Source organism: Hylobates moloch, unplaced genomic scaffold, assembly GCF_009828535.3.
Source record: "Hylobates moloch isolate HMO894 unplaced genomic scaffold, HMol_V3 SCAFFOLD_1, whole genome shotgun sequence".
NCBI classification, from domain to species: domain Eukaryota; kingdom Metazoa; phylum Chordata; class Mammalia; order Primates; family Hylobatidae; genus Hylobates; species Hylobates moloch.
The window spans coordinates 212201467-212225493 of NW_026652276.1; the positions used below are offsets into that span (position 1 = coordinate 212201467).

A 24027-nucleotide genomic window follows, 5' to 3' on the forward strand; every position below is an offset into this window, starting at 1 on the left:
GGGATTACAGGCATGAGCCACCATGCCCAACCTAGGTAGTTCCTTATAGCAATGTGAGAATGGACTAATACAGATTTTACTCTCTGTAAAGACGGTAGCTTGTGGGGGATGATAAGACAACTGGGTCACTAGAGCTGTTGTGTCACCATAGCTGCTGTTATGCCTAAAAAAATGATGAACCATTGTCCAGTTTTCTATAAGGTTCAATATGTCTCAATGTTTGAATTGCAAGGTAACTAGAGAGATTATAATTTCTAGGCTTTCCCTGTGTACCTTACAATAAACCCCATCACTTAAAATCATGTCCTGTAGACAAAGGAGAGTTGAGATGTACCGAGGAGTTCTGAGAGTCTAACTACTAGCAGCCTCCTGCAGATTTTGAAATTTCTTTTGTCTTCTATTTTATCTTATCATTGTTGACCTAAAAGGAAGAAGCTGAGGCAAAATTAATGTAAGTAGAGAGTTTATTTGGGACAAGATTGAGGATTGCAACTCAGTAACATAGATTCTAGTTGCCCTGAATATACATTCTGAGTAGCAGCAGTTACAAGTGGATTTTCTTTTTTTTTTGGAGGCAGTTTCACTCTTGTCACCCCAGGCTGGAATGCAATGGTGTGATCTTGGCTCAGTGCAACCTCCGCCTCCTGGGTTCAAGACATTCTTGAAGTCTTGAGTCTGCCTCAGACTCTCAAGTAGCTGGGTTTACAAGCACCCACCACCACGGCTGGCTAATTGTTGTATTTTTAGTAGAGATGGGGTTTCACCACATTGGGCAAGCTGGTCTCAAATTCCTGACATCAGGTGATCCGCCTGCCTCGGCCTCCCAAAGTGCTGGGGTTACAGGTGTTAGCCACCACAACCAGCCACAAGTGGATTTTTTTTTTTTTTTGAGACAGGGCCTCACACTGTCGCCCGGGCAGGAGTGCAGTGGGCGCCATGTCAGCTCACTGCAAGCTCCGCCTCCTGGGTTCACGCCATTCTCCTGCCTCAGCCTCACAAGTAGCTGGGACTACAGGCACCTGCCACCATGCCCAGCTAATTTTTTGTATTTTTAGTAGAGACAGGGTTTCACTGTGTTATCCAGGATGGTCTTGATCTCCTCACCTTGTGATCCGCCCACCTCGGCCTCCTAAAGTGCTGGGATTACAGGCGTGAGCCACCACGCCCAGCCCACAAGTGGATTTTTAAAAGGAAAGAAGAGGCAGTTCCTGAGTTATTTACCAATAATTTACATTAACATAACATAAGCTATTGATTGGCTATCCATTATTAAGCTATAGGATGTGGGTTATAATGTCTGGTGCAGCACCAGTAGGCTAATTTTCAGCTACTTGTGGCAATAGTAAGCAGTATAAAAAGATGAGTACGTGGCTCAAAAGGGGGTGTGTGTAGGACAGGATTGCTGTCTCATTTTAATACCTCTCTGGACCTCATAATTGGAAAGGACTTGCATTCTTCAGATAAAAGTTCTTTTTCTCATTTCTTCCTTTTGATCAAAAATCTTTCTTTTTGAAAGCACTGATGATCAAAATCTGAGTGTCAAGGTATCCCTCATTGCCAGAAAGGCTCATTCCCAGGTAGTCCTACCAGTCATTGATTCATAGCTGCTGTCACTTGTGGAATCACCTCTTCAGTGTACCATGAATTTAGTTTTCTCAGAAGAAATAAAACAATGAGAGATACACAGTGGAAATATTTTGAGGTTCCCAGGCCTGTCAGAAAGTGACATTCTTTACTTAACACAAGGACAGAAATTTTGAAAGGGAACTATGTGAGGGATGAGGCCAGTCTTTCCAAGAGGCTTTTTAATCGCCTCTATAGAGTCAACCTCTATTCTTCAAAGCAGTCTGGTCATATCTGAAAATATGTCATGTCCAGTCAAATCCTTAGTAAAGTAACAAGTGTCTCCAAATATATCCTGTTACAGAAAAAAGATTCTTATTAAATGTACGCAAATAACAAGATTGCCATAAAATAAGAGTACTCATGAATAGTTTCCAAATTTTGGAGCAATCAGAGAGAAAGGCAAATGTTTCAGTGTTGCTCACAAAGGCATTTTTACCCAATTGTTATAAAGTATAAATAAATAGCTCAAGGAAAAAAAGTTTTCTTGACTCTGGAAGACAAAATTAAAAAAAAAAGCAATGTTTTAAATAAAAAGTCAGAAAATCATTTCAGTCTTCTGTCAGTTCAGTCACATGTAATTAATTCTTGTTCTGCTTGATGTTGAGTTAGCAATCTAAGGAACACATCAGTTTATTACATACCTGTTGGACTAAGTTGTTACTTAGTCCAATGATATGATCTCCAAAGTTATCAGAAACCCGTATTCAAGAGTACTTGTCAGGGTCCTTTTCCATGAATTTCCTTGAAGAAAAAGCAAATTTTGAATTATAGCCAGTTGTAACTGCTTTATGAGAAGAAGAGAAATAAAACAATAATTGTTTTAGATAGCAAAAGACTTAGAATAGCCATGGTTAAAGATGTAATTGACAAGGAAATTTGGTTATTCCTGTGGTTTACAACAGTTTAACATAATAATCATAATTATGACTGATAACATATACCAAGACACATTAAAATTTTAGGAATCTCATACAAAACACATTCATCCTCATATAACTCAAAGAAAGTTAAACACCATTATTTCTTTGACAATGCTTTCCATATGATTTTAACATGCTAAATATGCTTAATATTCCTCTCTTGTACTTCCAGAGGTTCCTTTTGGAAAATACTTCATTTTAGAATTTGAAATTTGATTTTAGGAAGTATGTCAAATGTTAAAAGTTTAAAATATTTGACCAAATAGGATCATAGGTCACTGTAAAATAGTATTCATTCATTTAGCCAAAGTGATAATTCAAAGATTGCAAAAAGCAAAACCCTTTACTCTTTGATAGAGAGTAAACTCAGTTTTCCAAACAATCCAAAAATCTTATAAAGATGGCATGAGACCAGCAGAATCTCTCTTCCCTTTATTTTTTTACTTAAAAGGTGAACCTTTTTCTTTAGTGTTTCTTAAAAATACTTAAAAATCTTATTTAAAAGAGAAAACCAAATTTTACTTTTGCATCAGTATATTATTAATCCTAAAGCTAATTTCATTAAATCCTTATAAACAAATCTATTAAGTCTCAGGTTTTTTTGTTTGTTTGTTTTTTGTTTTTTATCAATGGAGTCTCACTCTTGTTACCCAGGCTGGAGTGCAATGACCTGATCTCAGCTCACTGCAACCTCTGCCTCCTGGGTTCAAGTGATTCTCCGGTCTCAGCCTCCCAAGTAGCTGGGATTACAGGCACCTATCACCATACCCAGCTAATTTTTGTATTTTTAGTAGAGATGGGGTTTCACCATGTTGGCCAGGCTGGTCTCAAACTCCTGACCTCAGGTGATCTGCCCACCTCACCCTTCCAAAGTGCTGGGATTACAGGTGTGAGCCACTGCATCTAGCCCTCAGTTTTAACTGCATAAGATTTCTATAACCTTTTTTTTTTTTTTTTTTTTCTGAGACAGAGTCTCGCTCTGTCGCCCAGGCTGGAGTGCAGTGGCGCCATCTTGGCTCACTGCAAGCTCCGCCTCTCGGGTTCACGCCATTCTCCTGCCTCAGCCTCCCGAGTAGCTGGGACTATAAGCACCCACCACCACGCCTGGCTAATTTTTTGTATTTTTAGTAGAGACAGGGTTCCACCGTGTTAGCCAGGATGGTCTCGATCTTCTGACCTCGTGATCCGCCTGCCTCGGCCTCCCAAAGTGCTGGGATTACAGGCGTGAGCCACCGCGCCCAGCTAGATTTCTATAACCTTTAAAAATTTTTCTATTAAAGAGCAGATTAATGCTCCAAGAAAACCTTATTACTCTGACACAGGGGTCCCACATCAGTGCGCTTTAAATATCAATGCATAATTTTTAGAAAAGTTAATAATCTCCTTCCAATTTTAGCCAACTTTATCACATACAAAATTCTTTTCATGAGATTACTCTTCTACAAACCTTTTACAACTTGCTTACACCTTCAGTTTTGTGCTATACTTCATTTTTTTTGTATTGGTATTCTACTTAAGACAAAGATTTACTATCCCCCTTATCATTTTGACCAAAGTCCCCTCTTATGTAAACGAAAAAAATTACCCTTTTCAACTTTCTTTACATCTTCTTTATATGCTCTCTATATAAAATTGTTTCTGGCCTAGTAGTTTTAGTTACATATATTAACCACAATGTTAACTCTTAGTAACCCTAATTTTCAGTGAAAAACTTAGGAAGTAAGCAACTTTAATTATGTACCATATGCAGAGCTCAGGACAAATGACAATGCTATGGAGACAATGCCTGGAGGGTCCAACTCCTTGCAGTATGGCCAAGAGGCACAGCTCAACTAGGGATGACGGGGCCCAGGCACTGTCCCCAGGGCTACTTATCTAGTCCTCAGAATCTAAAGGCTCAAATCCAAAGACATAAGCTCACAGACAAATTAAGCAAATACCAAAAAATACCAAAAAAGCAACGGCCTTATGACCTTAAGACATTTAGCAGAGACAGTATAAACCAGTCTCACCAATAGATGTAGGCAAACATGTCTAAATTAAAATTTGAAGATGTTTCTATTTTACTTTACCAATAATTTAAAAACTATCTTAATTTAAACCCAAGATTACTAAAGTCAAGTGACCATAAAAAGCATTTGGGTTGGTTATATTATTTATGAACACTTTGTCTATAAGTCAGTGGTACCATGTAGACAATATATAAACAGACATGTATACATAGTACACATAAATCAGACAGACACAGATAATGACTTTATAGGTTTAATTAAAAAATTTTAGCCACACTGAAACTGCTGGTGAACTGAGGTAAGAAAAACAAAACAAAACCAAGCAGAGAAAAAAATTTTAGCCATGAGACTGGTAAAACTCACTAGTTTAAAAGGACAGTTGGATTCAAACTGTACCTTTGTAAATGGAAAAGTTTAAAGTTTATCTGTTCTACATGGCTGAAGCTCGTACTGAGTTTTAGAGAAAATGCAGTAGTAAATTTATATCTCAAAGCACAAGGAGAAAGAATTTAAGCCTTTTCAAGGAGGAGTTTGGGTGTGTTGGAGGACAATTAAAAATGGATGCCAAGGTAACACAAAATCACAGGAATCTATCATTGGATTTTATAAGGAGACCTATTTCACTTAGATAAGTAGCTTTTAACTTAAGTCTGTTTTCCAGTTGGATCACTGAGCTCTGGGCAGAGCCCATTAAGGAGAAGGGCCGCCAAAGCATTTACAGTTTTTAGAGCCTAATAATTTAAATATGTGAAAAGCAGATGCAATTGAAGGCAGATCATCTAGATCTTTATAATTTAAGGATTCCATTTTTAGCCTGAATCCTGGGTCCCCAAAAAGAGGGAAACGCCATGGGACTGGGCTATGCAACACTTTCATGGTGTACTTCAATACAAAAACATTTCTCTAAGTATTTAAACCGTGCCTTTCTTATCTTAACCAGCAAAGAAACCAGTAACTCCCTGTAGTAATAATAATAACCATTCACTGTAAACAACTGCTGTCAGCCACCTCTAGTACTACAGTTCTCACCAGTAACTTGCCAGCCATCACACACACAAAGATTAAGTGTTCTCTCACAGAACAAAGTAATATCCAGTACTCCTAAAAGCCAAAAGGATCAGGTGACACGATACAAAAGAGAGCAGAGTTTTGTGCTGGAAACTGTCATGAAATCTCTCCATGACTCTTCAGACTCCACAGGAAGACAGAAGACCCCAGAAAGGGAGTGAGAGGCATCTTTTTCTGTCTCTTTTAGGGGTCTGAGTCATTAGAAGTCTCCTCTAGATCCTTTCATGTGGTACTGAAGACAGCAGAGGTGGGAGGAGGTTGAGTCTCATTTTTGTTTGTTTGTTTTTGAGACAGAGTCTCGCTCTGTTGCCCAGGCTGGAATGCAGTGGTACAATCTCAGCTCACTGCAAGCTCCGCCTCCCAGGTTCACATCATTCTCCTGCCTCAGCCTCCCAAGTAGCTGGGACTACAGGCACCTGCCACCATGCCTGGCTAATTTTCTGTATTTTTAGTAGAGACGGGGTTTCATCGTATTAGCCAGGACAGTGTCGATCTCCTGACCTCGTGATCTGCTTGCCTCGGCCACCCAAAGTGCTGGGATTACAGGCTTGAGCCACCGCGCCCGGCCCTTGTTTGTTGTTTTGAGAGAGAGGGTCTCTCTATGCTGCAGTACTGAAAGAAAAATAAAAAAATAGAAACAGGGTGTCGCTCTGTCACACAAGTGGGAGTGCAGTGTGGCATGATTACAGTTCATGTAGCTTTGACACATTCTGGGCTTAAATGATCCTCCCACCTCAGCTTCCTAAGCAGCTGGGACTACAGGCACACACCACCATGCCAAGCTAAGTTTTGTTTTTACTTTTTGTACAGACAGGGACTCATTACATTGCCCAGGCTGGACTCAAGCAATCCTCCCACTGTGGCCTCCTGAAGTGGGCTGGGATTACAGGCATGAGCCTGCGTGAATTTGTTTTTAATGAAGCTGGCTTTTGACTATGGAGTTCTTAAACACTTTTCGAGAAGGGGCCAAGATGGCCGAATAGAAACAGCTCCAGTCTGCAGCTCCCAGCGAGACCAATGCAGAAGGCAGGTGATTTCTCCATTTTCAACTAAGGTACCCAGTTCATTCCATTGGGACTGGTTAGACAGTGGGTGCAACCCATGGAGAGCAAGCAGAAGAAGGGTGGGGCATTGCTTCACCAAGGAAGTGCAAGGAGCCAACAGACCTCCCTCCCCTAGCCAAGGGAAGCCGTGAGGGACTGTGCTACCCAGCCTGGGTACTATGCTTTTCCCACAGTATTTGCAATCCGGAGATCAGGAGAGTCCTTCGTGAGCCTACACCACCAGGGCCCTGGGTTTCAAGCACAAAACTAGGAGGCTGTTTGGGCAGGCACTGAGCTAGCTACAGGAGTTTTTTTGTATCCCAGTAGCGCCTGAAACCCCAGCAAGACAGAACCGTTCACTCCCCTGGAAAGGAGGCTGAAGCCAGGGAGTCAAGCGGTCTTCCTAAGTGGGTCCCACTCCCACAGAGCCCAGCAAGCTAAGAACCACTGGCTTGAAATTCTCACTGCCAGCACAGCAGTCTGAAGTCAACCTGGGACAATCAAGCTTGGTGGGGGGAGGGGCATCTGCCATTACTGCGGCTTTAGTAGGCAGATTTCCCCTGATAGTGCTAAGAAGACTGAGAGGTTTGGACTGGGCAGAATTCACCACAGCGTGGCAAAGCGGCTGTGGCCAGACTGCTTCTCTAGATTCTCCTCACTGGCAGAGCATCTCTGAAGGAAAGGTAACAGCCCCAGTCAGGGGCTTACAGCTAAAACTCTCATCTCCCTGGGACAGAGCACTGGATTGTCCCAAGAGCACTGCGGAGGGGCTGCTGTGGGCACAGCTACAGAGGCCTTAATCTTTCCTGCCTGCTGGCTCTGAAGAGAGCAGCTGATCCTGACAAAGGGTATTCTCCCAACACAGGCTACCAGCTCTTCTAAGGGATGAAATGCCTCCTCAAGTGGGTCCCTGACCCCCATGCCTCCTGACTGGGAGAAACCTCCCAACAGGGGTTGACAGAAACCTCCTAACAGGGGTTGACAGACACCTCATATAGGAGAGCTCGGGCTGGCATCAGGCTGGTGCCCCCCTGGGATAAAGCTTACAGAGGAAGGAGCAGGCAGCAATCTTTGCTGTTCTGCAACCTCCACTGGTGATACCCAGGCAAATAGGGTCTAGAGCGGATGTTTAGCAAACTGCAGCAGCCTTGCAGAAGAGGGGCCTGACTGTTAGAAGAAAAACTAACAAACAGAATGCAACAACAACATCAAAAAAAAAGACTCCCACACAAAAACTCCCATCCAAATGTCATCAGCCTCAAATATCAAAGGTAGATAAATCCACGAAGATGAGGAAAAGCCAGCACAAAAACACTGAAAATTCCAAAAACCAGAATGCCTCCTCTCCTCCAAATGATCGCAACTCCTCTCCAGCAAGGACACAAAACTGGACAGATAATGAGATTAATGAATTGACAGAAGTAGGCTTCAGAAGGTGGGTAATAACAAACTCCTCTGAGCTAAAGGAACATGTTCTAACCCAATGCAAGGAAGCTAAGAACCTTGATAAAGGGTTACAGGAACTGCTAACTAGAATAACCAGTTTAGAGAGGAACATAAATGACCTGATGGAGCTGAAAAACACAGCACAAGAACTTCCTGAAGCATACACAAGTATCAATAGCCGAAACAATCAAGTGGAAGAAAGGATATCAGAGATTGAAGATCACCTTGCTGAAATAAGGTGTGAAGACAAGATTAGAGAAAAAAGAATGAAAAGGAATGAACAAAGCCTCCAAAAAATATGGGGCTATGTGAAAAGACTAAACCTACGATTGATTGGTGTACCTGAAAGTGATGGGGAGAATGGAACCAAGTTGGAAAACACACTTCAGGATATTATCCAGAACTTCCCCAACCTAGCAAGACAGGCCAACATTCAAATTCAGGAAATACAGAGAACACCACTAAGATACTACTTGAGAAGATCAACCCCAAGACACATAATCATCAGATTCTCAAAGGTTGAAACGAAGGAAAAAATGTTAAGGGCAGACACAGAGAAAGTTCAGGTAACCTACAAAGGGAAGCCAATCAGACTAACAGCAGATCTCTCTGCAGTAACCCTACAAGCCAGAAGAGAGTGAGGGCCAATATTCAACATTCTTAAAGAAAAGAATTTTCAACCCAGAATTTCATACCCAACCAAAGTAAGCTTCTTAAGCAAAGGAGAAATAAAATCCTTTCCAAACAAGCAAATGCTGAAGGATTTTGTCACCACCAGGCTGGTCTTACAAAAGCTCCTGAAGGAAGCACTAAATATAGAAAGGAAAAACCAGTACCAGCCACTGCAAAAACATATCAAAATATAAAGACCAGTGACACTATGAAGAAACTGCATCAACTCATGTGCAAAATAACCAGCTAGCATCATGATGACAGGATCAAATTCACATATAATAATATTAACATTAAATGTAAATAGGCTGAACGCCCTAATTAAAAGACACAGACTGGCAAATTGGATAGAGTCAAGACCCATCAGTGTTCTGTATTTAGGAGACCCATCTCACATGCAAAGACATACATAGGATCAAAACAAAGGGACAAAGGAATATTTACCAAGCAAATGGAAAGCAAAAAAAAAAAAAAGCAGGGTTTGCAATCCTAGTCTCTGATAAAACAAACTTTAAACCCCAAAAGTTCAAAAAAGACAAGGGCATTACAGAATGGTAAAGGGATCAATGCAACTAATGATAGTTAGAGAAGAGCTAACTATCCTAAATATATATGCACCCAATACAGGAGCACCCAGATTCATAAAACAAGTTCTTAGAGACCTATAAAGAGACAGATTCCCACACAGTAATAGTGGGAGACTTTAACACCACACTGTCAATATTAGAGAGATCAACAAGACAGAAAATTAACAAGGATATTCAGGACTTGAACCCAGCTCTGGATCAAGTGGACTTAATAGATATCTATAGAACTCTCCACCCCAAATCAACAGAATATACATTCTTCTCAGTACCACATGGCAGTTATTCTAAAATTGACCACATAATTGGAAGTAAAACACTCCTTAGCAAATGCAAAAGAATGGAAATCACAACAGTCTCTCAGACCACAGTGCAATTAAATTAGAACTCAGGATTAAGAAACTCACTCAAAACTGCACAATTACATGGAAATTGAACAACATGCTCCTGAATGACTCCTGGATAAATAACGAAATTAAGGCAGATAAAGAAGTTCTTTGAAACCGATGAGAACAAAAAGACAACGTACCAGAATCTCCGGGACACAGCTAAAGCAGTGTTAAGATGGAAATTTATAGCACTGAATGCCCATATCAGAATGCTAGAAAGATCTGAAATTGTCACCCTAACATCACAATTAAAAGAACCAGAGAAGCAAGAGCAAACAAATTCAAAAGCTAGCAGAAGACAAGAAATAACTAAGATCAAAGCGCAACTGAAGGAGATAGAGACACGAAAAACCCTTCAAAAAAATCAATGAATCCAGAGGTAGTTTTTTGAAAAAATTAACAAAATAGACCACTAGCTAGACTAACAAAGAAGAGAGAAGAATCAAATAGACACAATAAAAAATTATAAAGGGGATATCACCACTGATCCCACAGAAATACAAACTACCATCAGAGAATACTATAAATACCTCTATGCAAATAAACTAGAAGATCTAGAAGAAATGGATAAATTCCTGGATACATACACCCTCCTAAGACTAAACTAGGAAGAAGTCGAATCCCTGAATAGACCAATAACAGGCTCTGAAATTGAGGCAGTAGTTAATAGCCTACCAACCAAAAAAAGCCCAGGACCAGTCAGACTGACAGCCGAATTCTACCAGAGGTACAAAGAGGAGCTGGTACCATTCCTTCTGAAACTATTCCAAACAACAGAAAAAGAGGGACTCCTCCCTAACTCATTTTATGAGGCCAGCGTCCTCCTGATACCAAAACCTGGCAAAGACACAACAAAAAAAGAAAATTTCAGGACAATATCCCTGATGAACATTGATGTGAAAATCCTCAATAAAATACTGGCAAACCGAATCCAGCAGCACATCAAAAAGCTTATCCGCCACCATCAAGCTGGCTTCATCATTGGGATGCAAGGCTGGTTCAACATATGCAAATCAACAAACGTAATCTATCACGTAAACAGAACCAATGACAAAAACCACATGATTATCTCAATAGATACAGAAAAGGCCTTCGATGAAATTCAACATCTCTTCATGTTAAAAACTCTGAATAAACTAGGTATTGATAGAACATATCTCAAAATAGTAAGAGCTATTTATGACAAACCCATAGTCAAGATCATACTGAATGGGCAAAAGCTGGAGGCATTCCCTTTGAAAACTGGCACAAGACAAGGATGCCCTCTCTCACCACTCCTATTCAACACAGTATTGGAAGTTCTGGCCAGGGCACTCAGGCAAGAGAAAGAAATAAAGGGTATTCGAACAGAAAGAGAAGAAGTCAACTTGTCTCTGTTTGAAGACCACATGATTATATATTTAGAAAACCCATTGTCTGAGCCCCAAAATCTTAAGCTGATAGGCAACTTCAGCAAAGTCTCAGGATACAAAATCAATGTGCAAAAATTGCAAGCATTCCCATACAACAATCATAGAGAACAGAGAGCCAAATCACGAGTGAACTCCCATTCACAATTGCTACAAAGAGAATAAAATACCTAGGAATACAATTTACAAGGGATGTGAAGGATCTTTTCGAGGAGAACTACAAACCACTGCTCAAGGAAATGAGAGGACTCAAACAAACGGAAAAAAATTCCATGCTCATGGATAGGAAGAATCAATATCATGAAAATGGCCATACTGCCCAAAGTAATTTATAGGTTCGATGCTATTCCCATTAAGCTACCATTGAGTTTCTTTGCAGAATTAGAAAAAACTACTTTAAATTTAATATGGAACCAAAAAAAGAGCCTGCATAGCCAAGCCAATCATAAGCAAAAATAACAAAGTTGGAGGCAGCACACTAACTGACCTCAAACTATACTGCAAGGCTACAGTAACCAAAACAGCATGATACTGGTACCAAAACAGATACATGGACCAAGGGAACAGAACAGAGACCTCAGAAATAACACCACACATCTACAACCATCTGATCTTTGACAAAACTGACAAAAACAAGCAATGGGGAAAGGATTCCCTATTTAATAAATGGTGCTGGGAAAACTAGCTAGCCATACGCAGAAAACAGAAACTGCACCCCTTCCTTACACCTTATACAAAAATTAACTCAAGATAGATTAAAGACTTAAATGTAAAACCCAAAACCATAAAAACCCTAGAAGAAAACCTAGTCAATACCATTCAGGACATAGGCATGGGCAAAGACTTCATGACTAAAACACCAAAAGCAATTGCAACAAAAGCAAAAATTGACAAATAGGATCTAATTAAACTAAAGAGTTTCTGCACAGCAAAAGAAACTATCACCAGAGTGAACAGGCAACCTACAGAATGAGAGAAAAATTTTGCAATCTACCCATGTGTCAAAGGTCTAATATCCAGAATCTACAAGGAACTTAAACAAATTTTCAAGAAAAAAAACAAACAACCCCATCAAAAAGTGGGCAAAGAATATGAACAGACACTTTTAAAAGAAGAGATTGATGTGGCCAACAAACATATGAAAAAAAGCTCATCATCACTGGTCATTAGAGAAATGCAACTCAAAACCACAGTGAGATACTATCTCATGCCAGTTAGAATGGCAATTATTAAGAAGTCAGGAAACGACAGATGCTGGCAATGCTGTGGAGAAACAGGAACGCTTTTACACTTGTTGGTGAGAGTGTAAATTAATCCAACCACTGTGGAAGACAGTGTGGTGATTCCTCAAGGATCTAGAACCAGAAATACCATTTGACCCAGCAATCCCATTACTGGGTATATACCAAAAGGGTTATAAATCATTCTGGTATAAAGACACATGCACATGTATGTTTGCCGCAGCACTTTACAATAGCAAAGACTTGGAACCAACCCAAATGTCCATCAGGGATAAGCTGGAAAAAGAAAATGTGGCACATAAACACCATGGAATACTATGCAGCCATAAAAAAGAATGAGTTCATGTCCTTTCCAGGGACATGGATGAAGGTGGAAGCCATCATTCTCAGCAAATTAACACAGGAACAGAAAACCAAACACCACATGTTCTCACTAATAAGTGGGAGATAAACAATGAGAATACATGGACACAGGGAGGAAAACATTAAACACTGGGGCCAGTCAGGGGGTGGGGCCGAGGGAAGGGAGAACATTAGGACAAATACCTAATGCATGTGGGGCTTAAAACCTAGATAACAGTTGGTAAGTGTAGCACACCACCATGGCACATGTATATCTATGTAACAAACCTGTACATTCTGCACATGTATCGCAGAATTTAAAGTAAAATAAAAAAATAAAAACTTTTCAAATCTCTCATTATCAGGTATTAGCCAGCACAAATAGCTGTTATTCCTGGCTTTTGAACGTTTTAAAACAAACAAACAAAAAAAACAAAGGTACCCTTCCAATTGACTCACCAAAACCAATAAGCCTTTATCAAGGTTATGACTTAACCAAGGATGCATGGGGCATCTCCAAAGGAGGTGCAACACAGTCCTCACAAGATCAAGAATCATCCCAGACAACTCAAAGAAAGGAAAGTTTCACTAGCCACAAGTACAACTCACATTTCTATCTGGTTATGATTTCTAGGATCTCAGCTTCTCAGCTGGTTACTCATGAAGGCCCAAATGGTCTGTATGTCCCACAAATGGAAAAAGACAGGAAATCAAAAGTTGTCCATGGAAGGGATAAGGATCAATAACAATTGGTATCCCAAAAGGTCAAGAATCATACAATACTTTAAAACAAATGAGATTAGCTCCCTGGCTAGGAATTGAACTCAGGCTACAGTGGTGAAAGCACCAAATCCTAGCCATTATACCACTGGATGGGGTGTTTTCTTTGTTTTTGTTTTCATTTTTTTGTTTGTGTGTTTGTTTTTTGGTAATCTTGCAGGGAATCCACATCAGGGGGTTTAAGCATTTAAGGATTTTATCTTGTTTTAGATCTGATCTCATCTGGAATGCTGCTTAGCTAATTCCCTGATTATTAGCATTTTAAATACATGATAAGATTTAAAGAGTACTGTCTGATAGTGGGTCAATAAATCAGTGTGTATTAGTTCATTCTCACACTGCTATAAAGAACTACCTGAGACCGGATAATTTATAAATAAAATTGGTTTAATTGACTAACAGTTCTGCATGGCTGGGGAGGCCTCAGGAAACTTAAAATCAGGGTGGAAGGTGAAGGAGAAGCAAGCACCTTCTTCACAAGGCAGCAGGAGAGAGAAAGCCAGAAAGGGAACTGCCAAACACTTTTAAACCATCAGATCTCGTGAGAACTCCCTCACTATCATGAGAACAGCATGGGGGAAACTGCCTCCATGATCCAATCACCTCCCACCAGGCTTCTCCCCAGACACGTGGGGATTACAATTCGAGATAACATTTGGTTGGAAACACAGAGCCAGACCATATCACAGTGTCATTCACTAGACCTGGTTAGAAAAAGTTTTGTTGGATCTGCATTTTTATAGTCTCAGCAGTCTTATTCCCATTCTGTTGTTGTTCTGCTTGTTCCTTCTGCTCTAAATTTAAATTCATGTCCCCTGAGAGAAGGAAATGTGTACATTGTGAAATTGTAAAACATCTCTGCCTAAGAGATGTATGGAAGCCAAGAGAAGAGGCAGAAAGGGATGAGTTCAGATCACAGGGCTGGAAGGAAAAGGAGGGTCTGGAGGTGAAAGGGAGAAGGCCTCTGAAGTCTTTTAAAATAGTTTCAAATATCCCTTTGTTTACTTCTTGAATGAAGGCGATTTTTTCTTTCAGGATTTCTTTTAGAAGTTTTTAGGTGCCAGTGGAAGTCAGTCTCCTATTTACATGTCTGGCTCTAAAACCAGCTCTTTCCAATGGTGTGCACAAATAAATTACTTTGGATATATCAAAAGATCCCCATTTTTGGTCATTGTTGCCTGTGATCATTCCAGGTTAGATGGGTCTACTTTCCCAGATACTACAAGACAGTACCCCATAAATCGTGTATGTAATTCCAGCAGGTATTTCTAAAAAGAGTGTTCAGGCTTTGAACACTCTTATTAATGATTTCTCATAATTCAGGAACTTTTCAAAAGTGACCAAAGCCAGGTGTGTTTACGATCAAAGTGCGGCATGTTTTGGACTGTCTCTAATTGTCAGATGGCAGCAGAGTCCTCAAGGATAAGGACAATTGGATTGTCTCTAATTGTCAGATGGCAGCAGAGTCCTCAAGGTATGGGGGACCAGACCCTCTTATTACGTCCACCTGGAAGAGCAAAAGGGGTATACATTTCAGTTAGGAACTAACAGGAATTGGTTAAAATTAAAGACTAATTCAGAATTTTCAAGCGGTAGTAAACAACTGCTATCTCAAATGCATACAATATAAAATGAAACCACTGGTTCCTAACTGCCAGTTCTTTCACTCAAACCTCTGCTGTGAGACAGAGGTGAAAAAAACTTGACCCAAACCCTTGGTTCTGAGGCAGAGGCAGAAAAACCATGACCTGCACCTCTGCTGTAAGACAGAGGGGGAAAAAAGGCAGTTCCCTGCAGAGCTCTATACCCGAATCTTCCATCCAAAGACAGAGACCGAAGCCCTCACACTTAAAGAAAGGGTTTGAAAAACAGCCCAAATAAAGTCTAGACCTTCAACCCAAGAGTGAGAGGTCCAAATACAGGAGAACTCACCTGAGACACCTGATGGGACTTCTGAAGGAGGACAGTTCACACTGGTACCATGTGCTGCTTTCGGAGAGAAAACACCAGGTGGTTGGGGGGAGTCACTCTGAATCCTGCTGACTTACTCCAGATGTTTTACCTAAAAGGAAGAAGCGGAGGCAAAATTAATATAAGTTGGGAGTTTATCTGGGCCAAGCTTGATGACTGCAACCTGGGAACATAGATTCAAGTTGTCTTGAATATACACTCTGAGTAGCAGCAGTTACAAGTGGATTTTTAAAGGGAAAGATGAGGCAGTGCCTGAGTTATTTACCAAGAATTTACATTAAAATAAATCAAGCTACTGATTGGCTATACATTATGAAACTATAGGATGTGGGTTACAATGCCTGGTGCAGCATTAATTAGTAGGTAAATGTTTAGCTTCTGTGGCAATAGTAAGCAGTTTCAAGAGACAAATACACAGCTCAAAAGTGGGGGAGAAGGACAGCACTGCTGTTTCACTTTAATGCCTCTCTGGGCCTCATAATTTAAAAGGATTTGCATTCCTCAGATAAAGTTCTTTTCTTAACATTTAAACAAATTTTCGTCTCCGTATCATAATATAGCTGTCTGTATTTATGTTAACATAGGAATGCTTTAAATTATTTTACCATTTATAAAATTTGTGATGCAGGAAAGCCATGCTATCCTGGGTCTTTACCTTCTGAGTAGCAATTATACCTCAGGCATACACGTTTGTAGTCTGAGAAGTGCTGGCATTTTTTTTTCCTTTGCAGCTCAGAAGTCTCTAATTCAAGTTCTCTTTTAGCATTATTCATTCATTCTTTGATAAATATTTACTGAACATCTTCTATTTGCTAGACACATCAACAGGACTGAGGATACAACTGTGAACAAGATATGTATGACTCTTATCTTCATGGGAGCTATCATTTAGAAAGAGGAAAAAAGAGGAAATTAAAATATATTGTGATGTGTGCTAAGAGAAAGAAGGAAACTTAGAGTGCTAAGAGAAATGTAAAAAACGTTACCTATCCTGTGTTAGCTTGCATAGGAAAAAAAAAAATGAAGACAACTGTCACCTAATCCCAAAGCAGGTGATGAAGAAAGATTTTCAGCCAGATGCAGTGGCTCATACCTGTAATCCCAGCACTTTGGGAGGCCAGGCCGAGGCAGGAGGATCGCTTGAGCCCAGGAGTTCAAGACCAGCCTGGGCAACAGAGTGAAACCCTGTGCCTGTAAGAAAAGTAGCTTGGTGTGGTGATGTCTGCCTGTGGTCCCACCTACATGGGAGGCTGAGGCAGGATGATCCTTTAAACCCAGGAGGTCAAGGCTGCAGTGAGCCATGTTCATGTGACTGCACTCTATCCTGGGTGACAGTCAGAGTGAGACCCTGTCTCAAAAAAAAAAAAAAAATTCCAGGACCAAATAGTCTACAGTATGAGCTGGAGTTAGCCAGGTAAAGAATGGGAAAGAATATTCCATGCCTGGCTTAGAGTAAGCCCTGGAGGCTAGAAAGAACAAGGACTCTATGGGAACAAATTCAGTGTGCTAGTTAGCGGGCAGATGTCAAAAGCGCAAAGGAGAAAGAGGGGGGTGGGGGCGAGGGAAACTGGAGAGAAAAATCAAGGCAGGTTATGAAGGGCCTCTGTTAAACAGTTTAGAAGGGGATTGAAAGTCACCAAAAGGATTTAAGCTTAAGAAGAACTAATTAATAAGTGTTTTTAAAAAAGATTGCTCAGGAACTATGTCTGGAAAAGAACAAGGACTTGACTTACCTTAAGGTAAGAAGTAGAATTATAAAATCTGGGGCCCAAAGGAATTGGAGTGAGTTAATTCCTCCCCTTTAAAGTGTCTATTGTCTTCAAAGATAACCACTATATCATCTCTGGGGCTAACATTCTCTGGCCCTTTCCCACTGTCTCTGGCAGCTCCCAACCCAAGTCACTATAGTTATAGCATTCCCTTAAGGAACACATACTTTTCCAACCTGCTGCAACACAGAAAGCACATGTAATTTCTTATTTTATTGTATTTTGTTTGTTTTTCTGAGACAGAATTTCACTCTGTTGCCCAGGCTGGAGTGCAGTGGTGTGATCTTGGCTTACTGCAACCTCCGCCTCCTGGGTTCAAGTGATTCTTGTGCCTCGGCCTCCCAAGTAGCTGAGATTATAGGTGTATGTCACCACACGCAGCTAACTTTTGTATTTCTAGTAGAGACAGGGTTTCACCATGTTGGCCACGCTGGTTTCGAACTCCTGACCTCAGGTGATCCACCTGCCTCGGCCTCCCAAAGTGCTGGGATTACAAGTGTGAGCCACCGTGCCTGGCCAAGCACATGTAATTTTAAAGATGAACATACTTGTGGCCTTTATTTAATTTTGTTATTTTGGAGATGGGGGTCTTGCTATGTTGCCCAGGCTGGTCTCAAACTCCTGGGCTCAAGTGATCCTCCCACCTGGACCTCCCAAAGTGCTGGGATTACAGGTGTGAGCCACCGTGCCCAGCCTGGCCTTCCTATCTGGCTTTTTTGATTTGATATCCTAGTAGAGCCCACTATTAAAATTTCCACCTATAGAAACAGGAAGTCAGGAAAGGACTGGAGGGAATTTCGGCAGGTTAATGATTACAACGGGAAGAGAATACAATTACTGAGGTGTTTTGACTCACTTGGTGATTTCCTGAGAAACTCTTTGCTTGAATTTTTCCACTCTTCAGGTGAAGATAATGGCACTGTCCAGGCTTTCAGGAGTCCAACCTCTTAGACAATAAGCGACATACTCTTTGGTAACTGCAGTGGCTAAGCCAAGGAATAAATATGCATAACTACGACAAACAGGTACTTGATGAGAACATTATCTAAAGCTGCCAGATATTTAGACCAAGTGCTCCTTTTGTTATATAAGAAGCTGGTATGATGTCCATATAGTTTTCAGGGCTGCTGTTCCCTCTAAGAAGAAGGAACAGTCTTTTTCCTGAACTACTCTCTCTCTGAACTTTTAGGCTACAATTATGTCAGTTCAAAGTGGGCAGATTTGCCATCTGAAAAAATGATGACACGCAGCTTCCCAACTCTGTGAGGACTTTTCAGGTCTGTGGGTGAACGTCATTCCCGAGCAAACCAGTGCCACAAGATTAGTGGGATGCGGCTCGCAAGAAATGTTTACTATGAAGGGCATCACAAACTGCAAACCAAACAGGGTAGGTGGACACGGGACCATTTCCTTTTCCTGTCTCCATCTGACTCTGGAAGGCGGGGACAAGACATTTAAAACCAGGACCACTCCAGGAGGACAGCACATTAGCTACTGCCCTCCAGCTCCCTTCAGTGTTGTTTCCGTAAAGGACTTATACACTGGCGAGGGCGGTGGCTTCCAAAAGCGCACAGGCGTCCCTTTTCCAACTTGGTCTTCTTATTTTCCCTTCCTGCTCCGTAACTACAAGTGTTTCTGTTCGTAATCATCTTAGCTTGTCCTTACCTCTGCTTGTAAGAAAAGTCCTGTGCGCCATTTCCCTCCAAGCCCCAGGGAAGAGCCTGGAAAGCGCTTACACCTCAGACCCAGTGTCGCTCAGCCGTCAAGGAGCGAGCGACGTGGGAAACCCTGAGATAGGACATTGGCCCGGCGCTGGGCCCGGGTAACGATGCAGGGCAGAGAGCGCGGGCGCCCGGAGAGGGCGGCGGCCCCTTTAAGAGCAGGCCACGCCCCCTCTCCTCCTCCCGTTCGCGGCCAGCGGTCGGTGGCGGCTGCTACGGTGCTGACAAGATGGCGGCTGGCGGAGCTGTCGCTGCGGCGCCCGAGTGCCGGCTTCTCCCCTACGCGCTACACAAGTGGAGCTCCTTTTCTTCCACCTACCTTCCCGAGTAAGTGCCGGGCCCCGAGCTCGTGCTGCCCCACTCTTCTGCGTCAGCACGGTTGGGCCAGGGGTGCAATGGAGGGCAGCCGAGCCGAGAGGCCCAGGCGGGGCCTGCGGAGGGGGACGTGCGGCCTTCGGAGTCTTAGTTCAGTTGCTGAGAGCGTTGCTTGGCCCCGCTTGGGAAGGGGTTACGGTCCTGAGAGCTAGCCCAGGGAGAAGGGGCGAGGTGTGTGGCGGATCCGGGCGCGCACAGGAGAACCGGAAGCCCAGTGGTTCTGCGCTTGGGATTTCGGGGTTGAGGTTGAGGAGGGCTTGGGGGGCGGGCGGCTCTGGGAGGTGGGGCAGGAATCCGAGCCTGCGGGGCCCGGCCCGCGGGCAAACTACCCTGAATGTCTGAGGTCGTCCGAGATGGTCGGCCTCGGGGGCAGTTCAGTCGATTGCTGCCGGGACAAAGTGTAAAGCCGGGGAGTGTCTATTCCAGAGTGGGGTCATTAAAAGTGATTAGCTCTAGAGTAGTGTTAAAAGTCACGGAAGGCTGAAAAGTTGTGGAATCCATCTGAATCCTAGCAGGCGGGGAGAAGTTGTAGGATTGGCAGATGTTGTCTTTAATGCCTGGAAGTTCTGAAAAAGATAGGGAGTGGGAAGGAGGGACGTTACCGAAGAATTTCAGTATTACGGCTCATTAGAAGATGGGTTTGTATAGACACAGACCCGTTTCCCGATCCGGAAACTCAAACATAGAAAAATCTGGCTTTAATGAATTTGATTTTCAACACCGGCTTTGTCTTGATCCCTGATTTAGGTGTTAAAAAAGAGTTCAGTTGCGTTGTTAGGTTTTTGTTGTTGTTGTTTTCTCTAGCAAATTCCTTCTGAAATGCTGAAAATACTCTTACATAGTATCTTATTTATCTTTGGCTTATCTTTGAAAGGAGGAGCAGATCTAACTCCAATTTTACATGCTAGTGGAGAAACTGGCTTAGTAAAGGCTTAAGATCTGTGCAGATCCTGAATAAAAGTGCTAGTTGTCCCTCTAACCATCTCACAGGACCGAAACGATTTTATGAACAAAACAAATAAGTGAATAATATATTTTACTGAATATTTTACTAAGCAAAAAAGTGACTGGATCTGTGAAGCATACTCAAGTAAGTTTTCCACCTATATTTGAGAAATTCTTCACATTTATCCAAATTTGATTTCACTGGTTATATCAATGAAGAATCTCAAAATGGAGCTGCAACTGGAAGAATCTGTCATGACTGCCAGCCTCCCATTTTATTCACCAGGTCAAGGGTTGGCATTCAGTAGGATCTGGCCCAATGAAGGGTGCCAAGTGACCTGTGGTTTGATCTGGCCTGCGTAGCCTATTCATGGCCATATCCCTGATTGATGCTGAAACCCAACTTTCAATTTGAGAGTGAGCCAGGTAAACATTCCAGCCATGTAGTTGGAGTTGAAATGTGGCCCTATGTACTTGACCTCTGATACTCTGGGTTATCATATTCTTGGATCTGAAGTTACTCAGCTTTTTTCTATACCCAGGCTACGATTATGGACAGTTGGGAATTAGTGTGGCATTGTTTGATCTAACTGTAGAGACATTTTTCTGGTCTTGAGTTAGCCTATTTCCAGGATGTCACTCCTTAAATTTTTGATGTAGGCCTGAGGCTTGGATAACACAAGTACCATCCGCGTTATCTGTTGTATAGACATTTTAAGAAAGTACATTTCAAGCAGGAAATGATTTAGTGGGATGGCAACTTTAATCTTTTGTGTCTTGTTACTCTCGCCCCTGGTTTGCAGTGGGCAGAACACTAGTTTTGGAGTTAGAAAGCAACAATTTGAGATTGGAGAAATACATTGCTGCAATTTTCTCAAGTACATGCATAAAATAGTATTTAATACATATGTAACTTTCATACACTTCCACTTACTATATCTTATTTAATCCTTATGACATTCTGTTGACAAATGCAGTATAATTTGTATTTAAAGTAAAGTATTAGAAGAGTAATCTAAGCTTTTTTCTTTGAAGGAGTATAGTTGAGTATTAGGGAGCTTGAGTTGGAGAATATTGTGTTTGCTGGGTTGGTGTGTGCCATGCCTAAATTATAAAACTCTTGGCTCTGAACTTCTATAAGCAAGCAAAGATATTACTCCTCTGTGTGACAGAAGATGTAAGAAAGGGGTTGACTTTACTTACCTTTGCCCTAAAATCCCCTCTAGCAGCAATAGCTATATCTTTACTGGCAGTGGAAACCATATTAAGGTACTTCTTAAACAGGTCTCATTTTAGGTTAGAGACATTTGTTGAAATTGTCCACAAAGTGGCAAATATTTGTTGACATAGATCTAAGCATTTCGAGGTGGCAGTAATAAATCAGTAACAAAAATGGTAAACATTTATGATGTGCCGCCCATTTGCTAGGCTCTCTTATGAACATTTTTAAGTGTATCAATTCATTTAATCCTTACCACAATCCCAAGAGGAATCTCCATTTGCCAGATGTTGGAAGCAGATAGGGAGAAGTTTAAACTTGCCTAAGGTCACACAGCTAGATGGAGCCAGAATTTGAATCAAGGTAGTCAGGCTTCACAGTCTGTGTCTTTATAGTGTTTTACTGCTTCTGCAGAAAGGTATATATAGTACAGGAAATCAGAACTTTAAAAGAGCTCTTGTATTAAAGGCACTTACATTTTAGTTGTGTAAAGAAATGTGAAGTCATTTAAAAAATTGAACAATTTTATCTCTATTTTCTTTCTACGGACTTAGAATTTTTTCCCGTTCTTCCAGAGGCAGAAAAAACAAATATTTCCCCTTTCAACTCTTTTTAATTTATTTGAACTTTAAAAATGTTAAAGCAGATTCAGTTATAGGGAACACATTTTTACTTTGAGACTAAAAAAAGGCCTTTTATTTTTGTCTGCTTAGAGATTGCCTGTATTTTACTTTTTTCTGAAATTTACACCTAATTTAAGAATTAAATTCACTTATTTAAATAATTCATAGAATTACATATACTCTTATACATAAGAATATTTTGTAAACTGCTAATCCCTGTACTCAAATCTTTATTTTTGTACCTAATAATGATGCTAGTTACAATTTATTGAGCACCTAATACATGCAAGATGCTTTTTGTATAGTTTTGTTTAATTCTTTTTTTTTTTTTTTTTTTTTTTTTTTTTTTTTTTTTTTTTTTTTTTTTTTTTTTTTTTTCTTTTTTATTATACTTTAGGGTTTTAGGGTACATGTGCACAATGTGACAATGTGCAGGTTTGTTACATATGTATCCATGTGCCATGTTGATTTCCTGCACCCATTAACTCGTCCTTTAGCATTAGGTGTATCTCCTAATGCTGTCCCTCCCCCCTCCCCCCACCCCACAACAGTCCCCGGAGTGTGATGTTCCCCTTCCTGTGTCCATGAGTTCTCATTGTTCAATTCCCACCTATGAGTGAGAACATGCGGTGTTTGGTTTTTTGTCCTTGCGATAGTTTACTGAGAATGATGTTTTCCAGTTTCATCCATGTCCCTACAAAGGACACGAACTCATCATTTTTTATGGCTGCATAGTATTCCATGGTGTATATGTGCCACATTTTCTTAATCCAGTCTATCGTTGTTGGACATTTGGGTTGGTTCCAACTCTTTGCTATTGTGAATAGTGCCGCAATAAACATACGTGTGCATGTGTCTTTATAGCAGCATGATTTATAGTCCTTTGGGTATATACCCAGTAATGGGATGGCTGGGTCAAATGGTATTTCTAGTTCGAGATCCCTGAGGAATCGCCACACTGACTTCCACAATGGTTGAACTAGTTTACAGTCCCACCAACAGTGTAAAAGTGTTCCTATTTCTCCACATCCTCTCCAGCACCTGTTGTTTCCTGATTTTTTAATGATGGCCATTCTAACTGGTGTAAGATGGTATCTCACTGTGGTTTTGATTTGCATTTCTCTGATGGCCAGTGATGATGAGCATTTCTTCATGTGTTTTTCGGCTGCATAAATGTCTTCTTTTGAGAAGTGTCTGTTCATGTCCTCTGCCCACTTTTTGATGGGGTTGTTTGTTTTTTTCTTGTAAATTTGTTTGAGTTCATTGTAGATTCTGGATATTAGCCCTTTGTCAGATGAGTAGGTTGCAAAAATTTTGTCCCATTCTGTAGGTTGCCTGTTCACTCTGATGATAGTTTCTTTTGCTGTGCAGAAGCTCTTTAGTTTAATGAGATCCCATTTGTCGATTTTGGCTTTTGTTGCCATTGCTTTTGGTGTTTTAGACATGAAGTCCTTGCCCACGCCTATGTCCTGAATGGTATTGCCTAGGTTTTCTTGTAGGATTTTAATGGTTTTAGGTCTAACATATAAGTCTTTAATCCATCTTGAATTAATTTTTGTATAAGGTGTAAGGAAGGGATCCAGTTTCAGCTTTCTACATATGGCTAGCCAGTTTTCCCAGCACCATTTATTAAATAGGGAATCCTTTCCCCATTTCTTATTTTTGTCAGGTTTGTCAAAGATCAGATAGTTGTAGCTATGCGGCATCATTTCTGAGGGCTCTGTTCTGTTCCATTGATCTATGTCTCTGTTGTGGTACCAGTACCATGCTGTTTTGGTTACTGTAGCCTTGTAGTATAGTTTGAAGTCAGGTAGCGTGATGCCTCCAGCTTTGTTCTTGTTTTTGTCAGGTTTGTCAAAGATCAGATAGTTA

The 24027-nt window shown here is 41.1% G+C and overlaps 1 protein-coding gene and 1 long non-coding RNA gene across 10 annotated transcripts in view; one reads left to right on the forward strand and one right to left on the reverse strand.

Moving 5' to 3' along the window:
• MKLN1 (muskelin 1) overlaps positions 1–24027 on the forward strand; it is a 417262-nt gene that overhangs the window by 200516 nt on the left and 192719 nt on the right. For 2 of the 6 annotated variants that reach the window (XM_032761760.2, XM_032761759.2), the window contains exon 1: positions 19163–19320. The exons of 1 other annotated variant lie outside the window; for it this stretch is intronic. In XM_032761760.2, coding sequence (XP_032617651.1) covers positions 19223–19320 — 98 coding nt within the window. In that variant the 5' untranslated portion in view covers positions 19163–19222. Of the gene's footprint in view, positions 1–18451; positions 18660–19161; positions 19321–24027 lie in introns of those variants that run through there. 3 more of the 6 variants (XM_032761762.2, XM_032761757.2, XM_032761756.2) reach the window with 3 other exon arrangements.
• Positions 473–19753, reverse strand: LOC116814367 (uncharacterized). 4 transcript variants are annotated; one of them, XR_009209411.1, is made up of 7 exons: positions 18938–19183; positions 18129–18258; positions 15465–15594; positions 14893–15039; positions 13362–13429; positions 2268–2367; positions 473–1918 (listed from the first exon to the last, which is right to left on the reverse strand). It is a non-coding gene; the product is annotated as an uncharacterized LOC116814367 (long non-coding RNA). The 4 variants fall into 4 exon arrangements; XR_009209410.1 differs by lacking the exon at positions 18938–19183 and adding an exon at positions 19313–19753 and having other exon boundaries at positions 13362–15039; XR_009209409.1 differs by having other exon boundaries at positions 13362–15039; positions 18938–19195.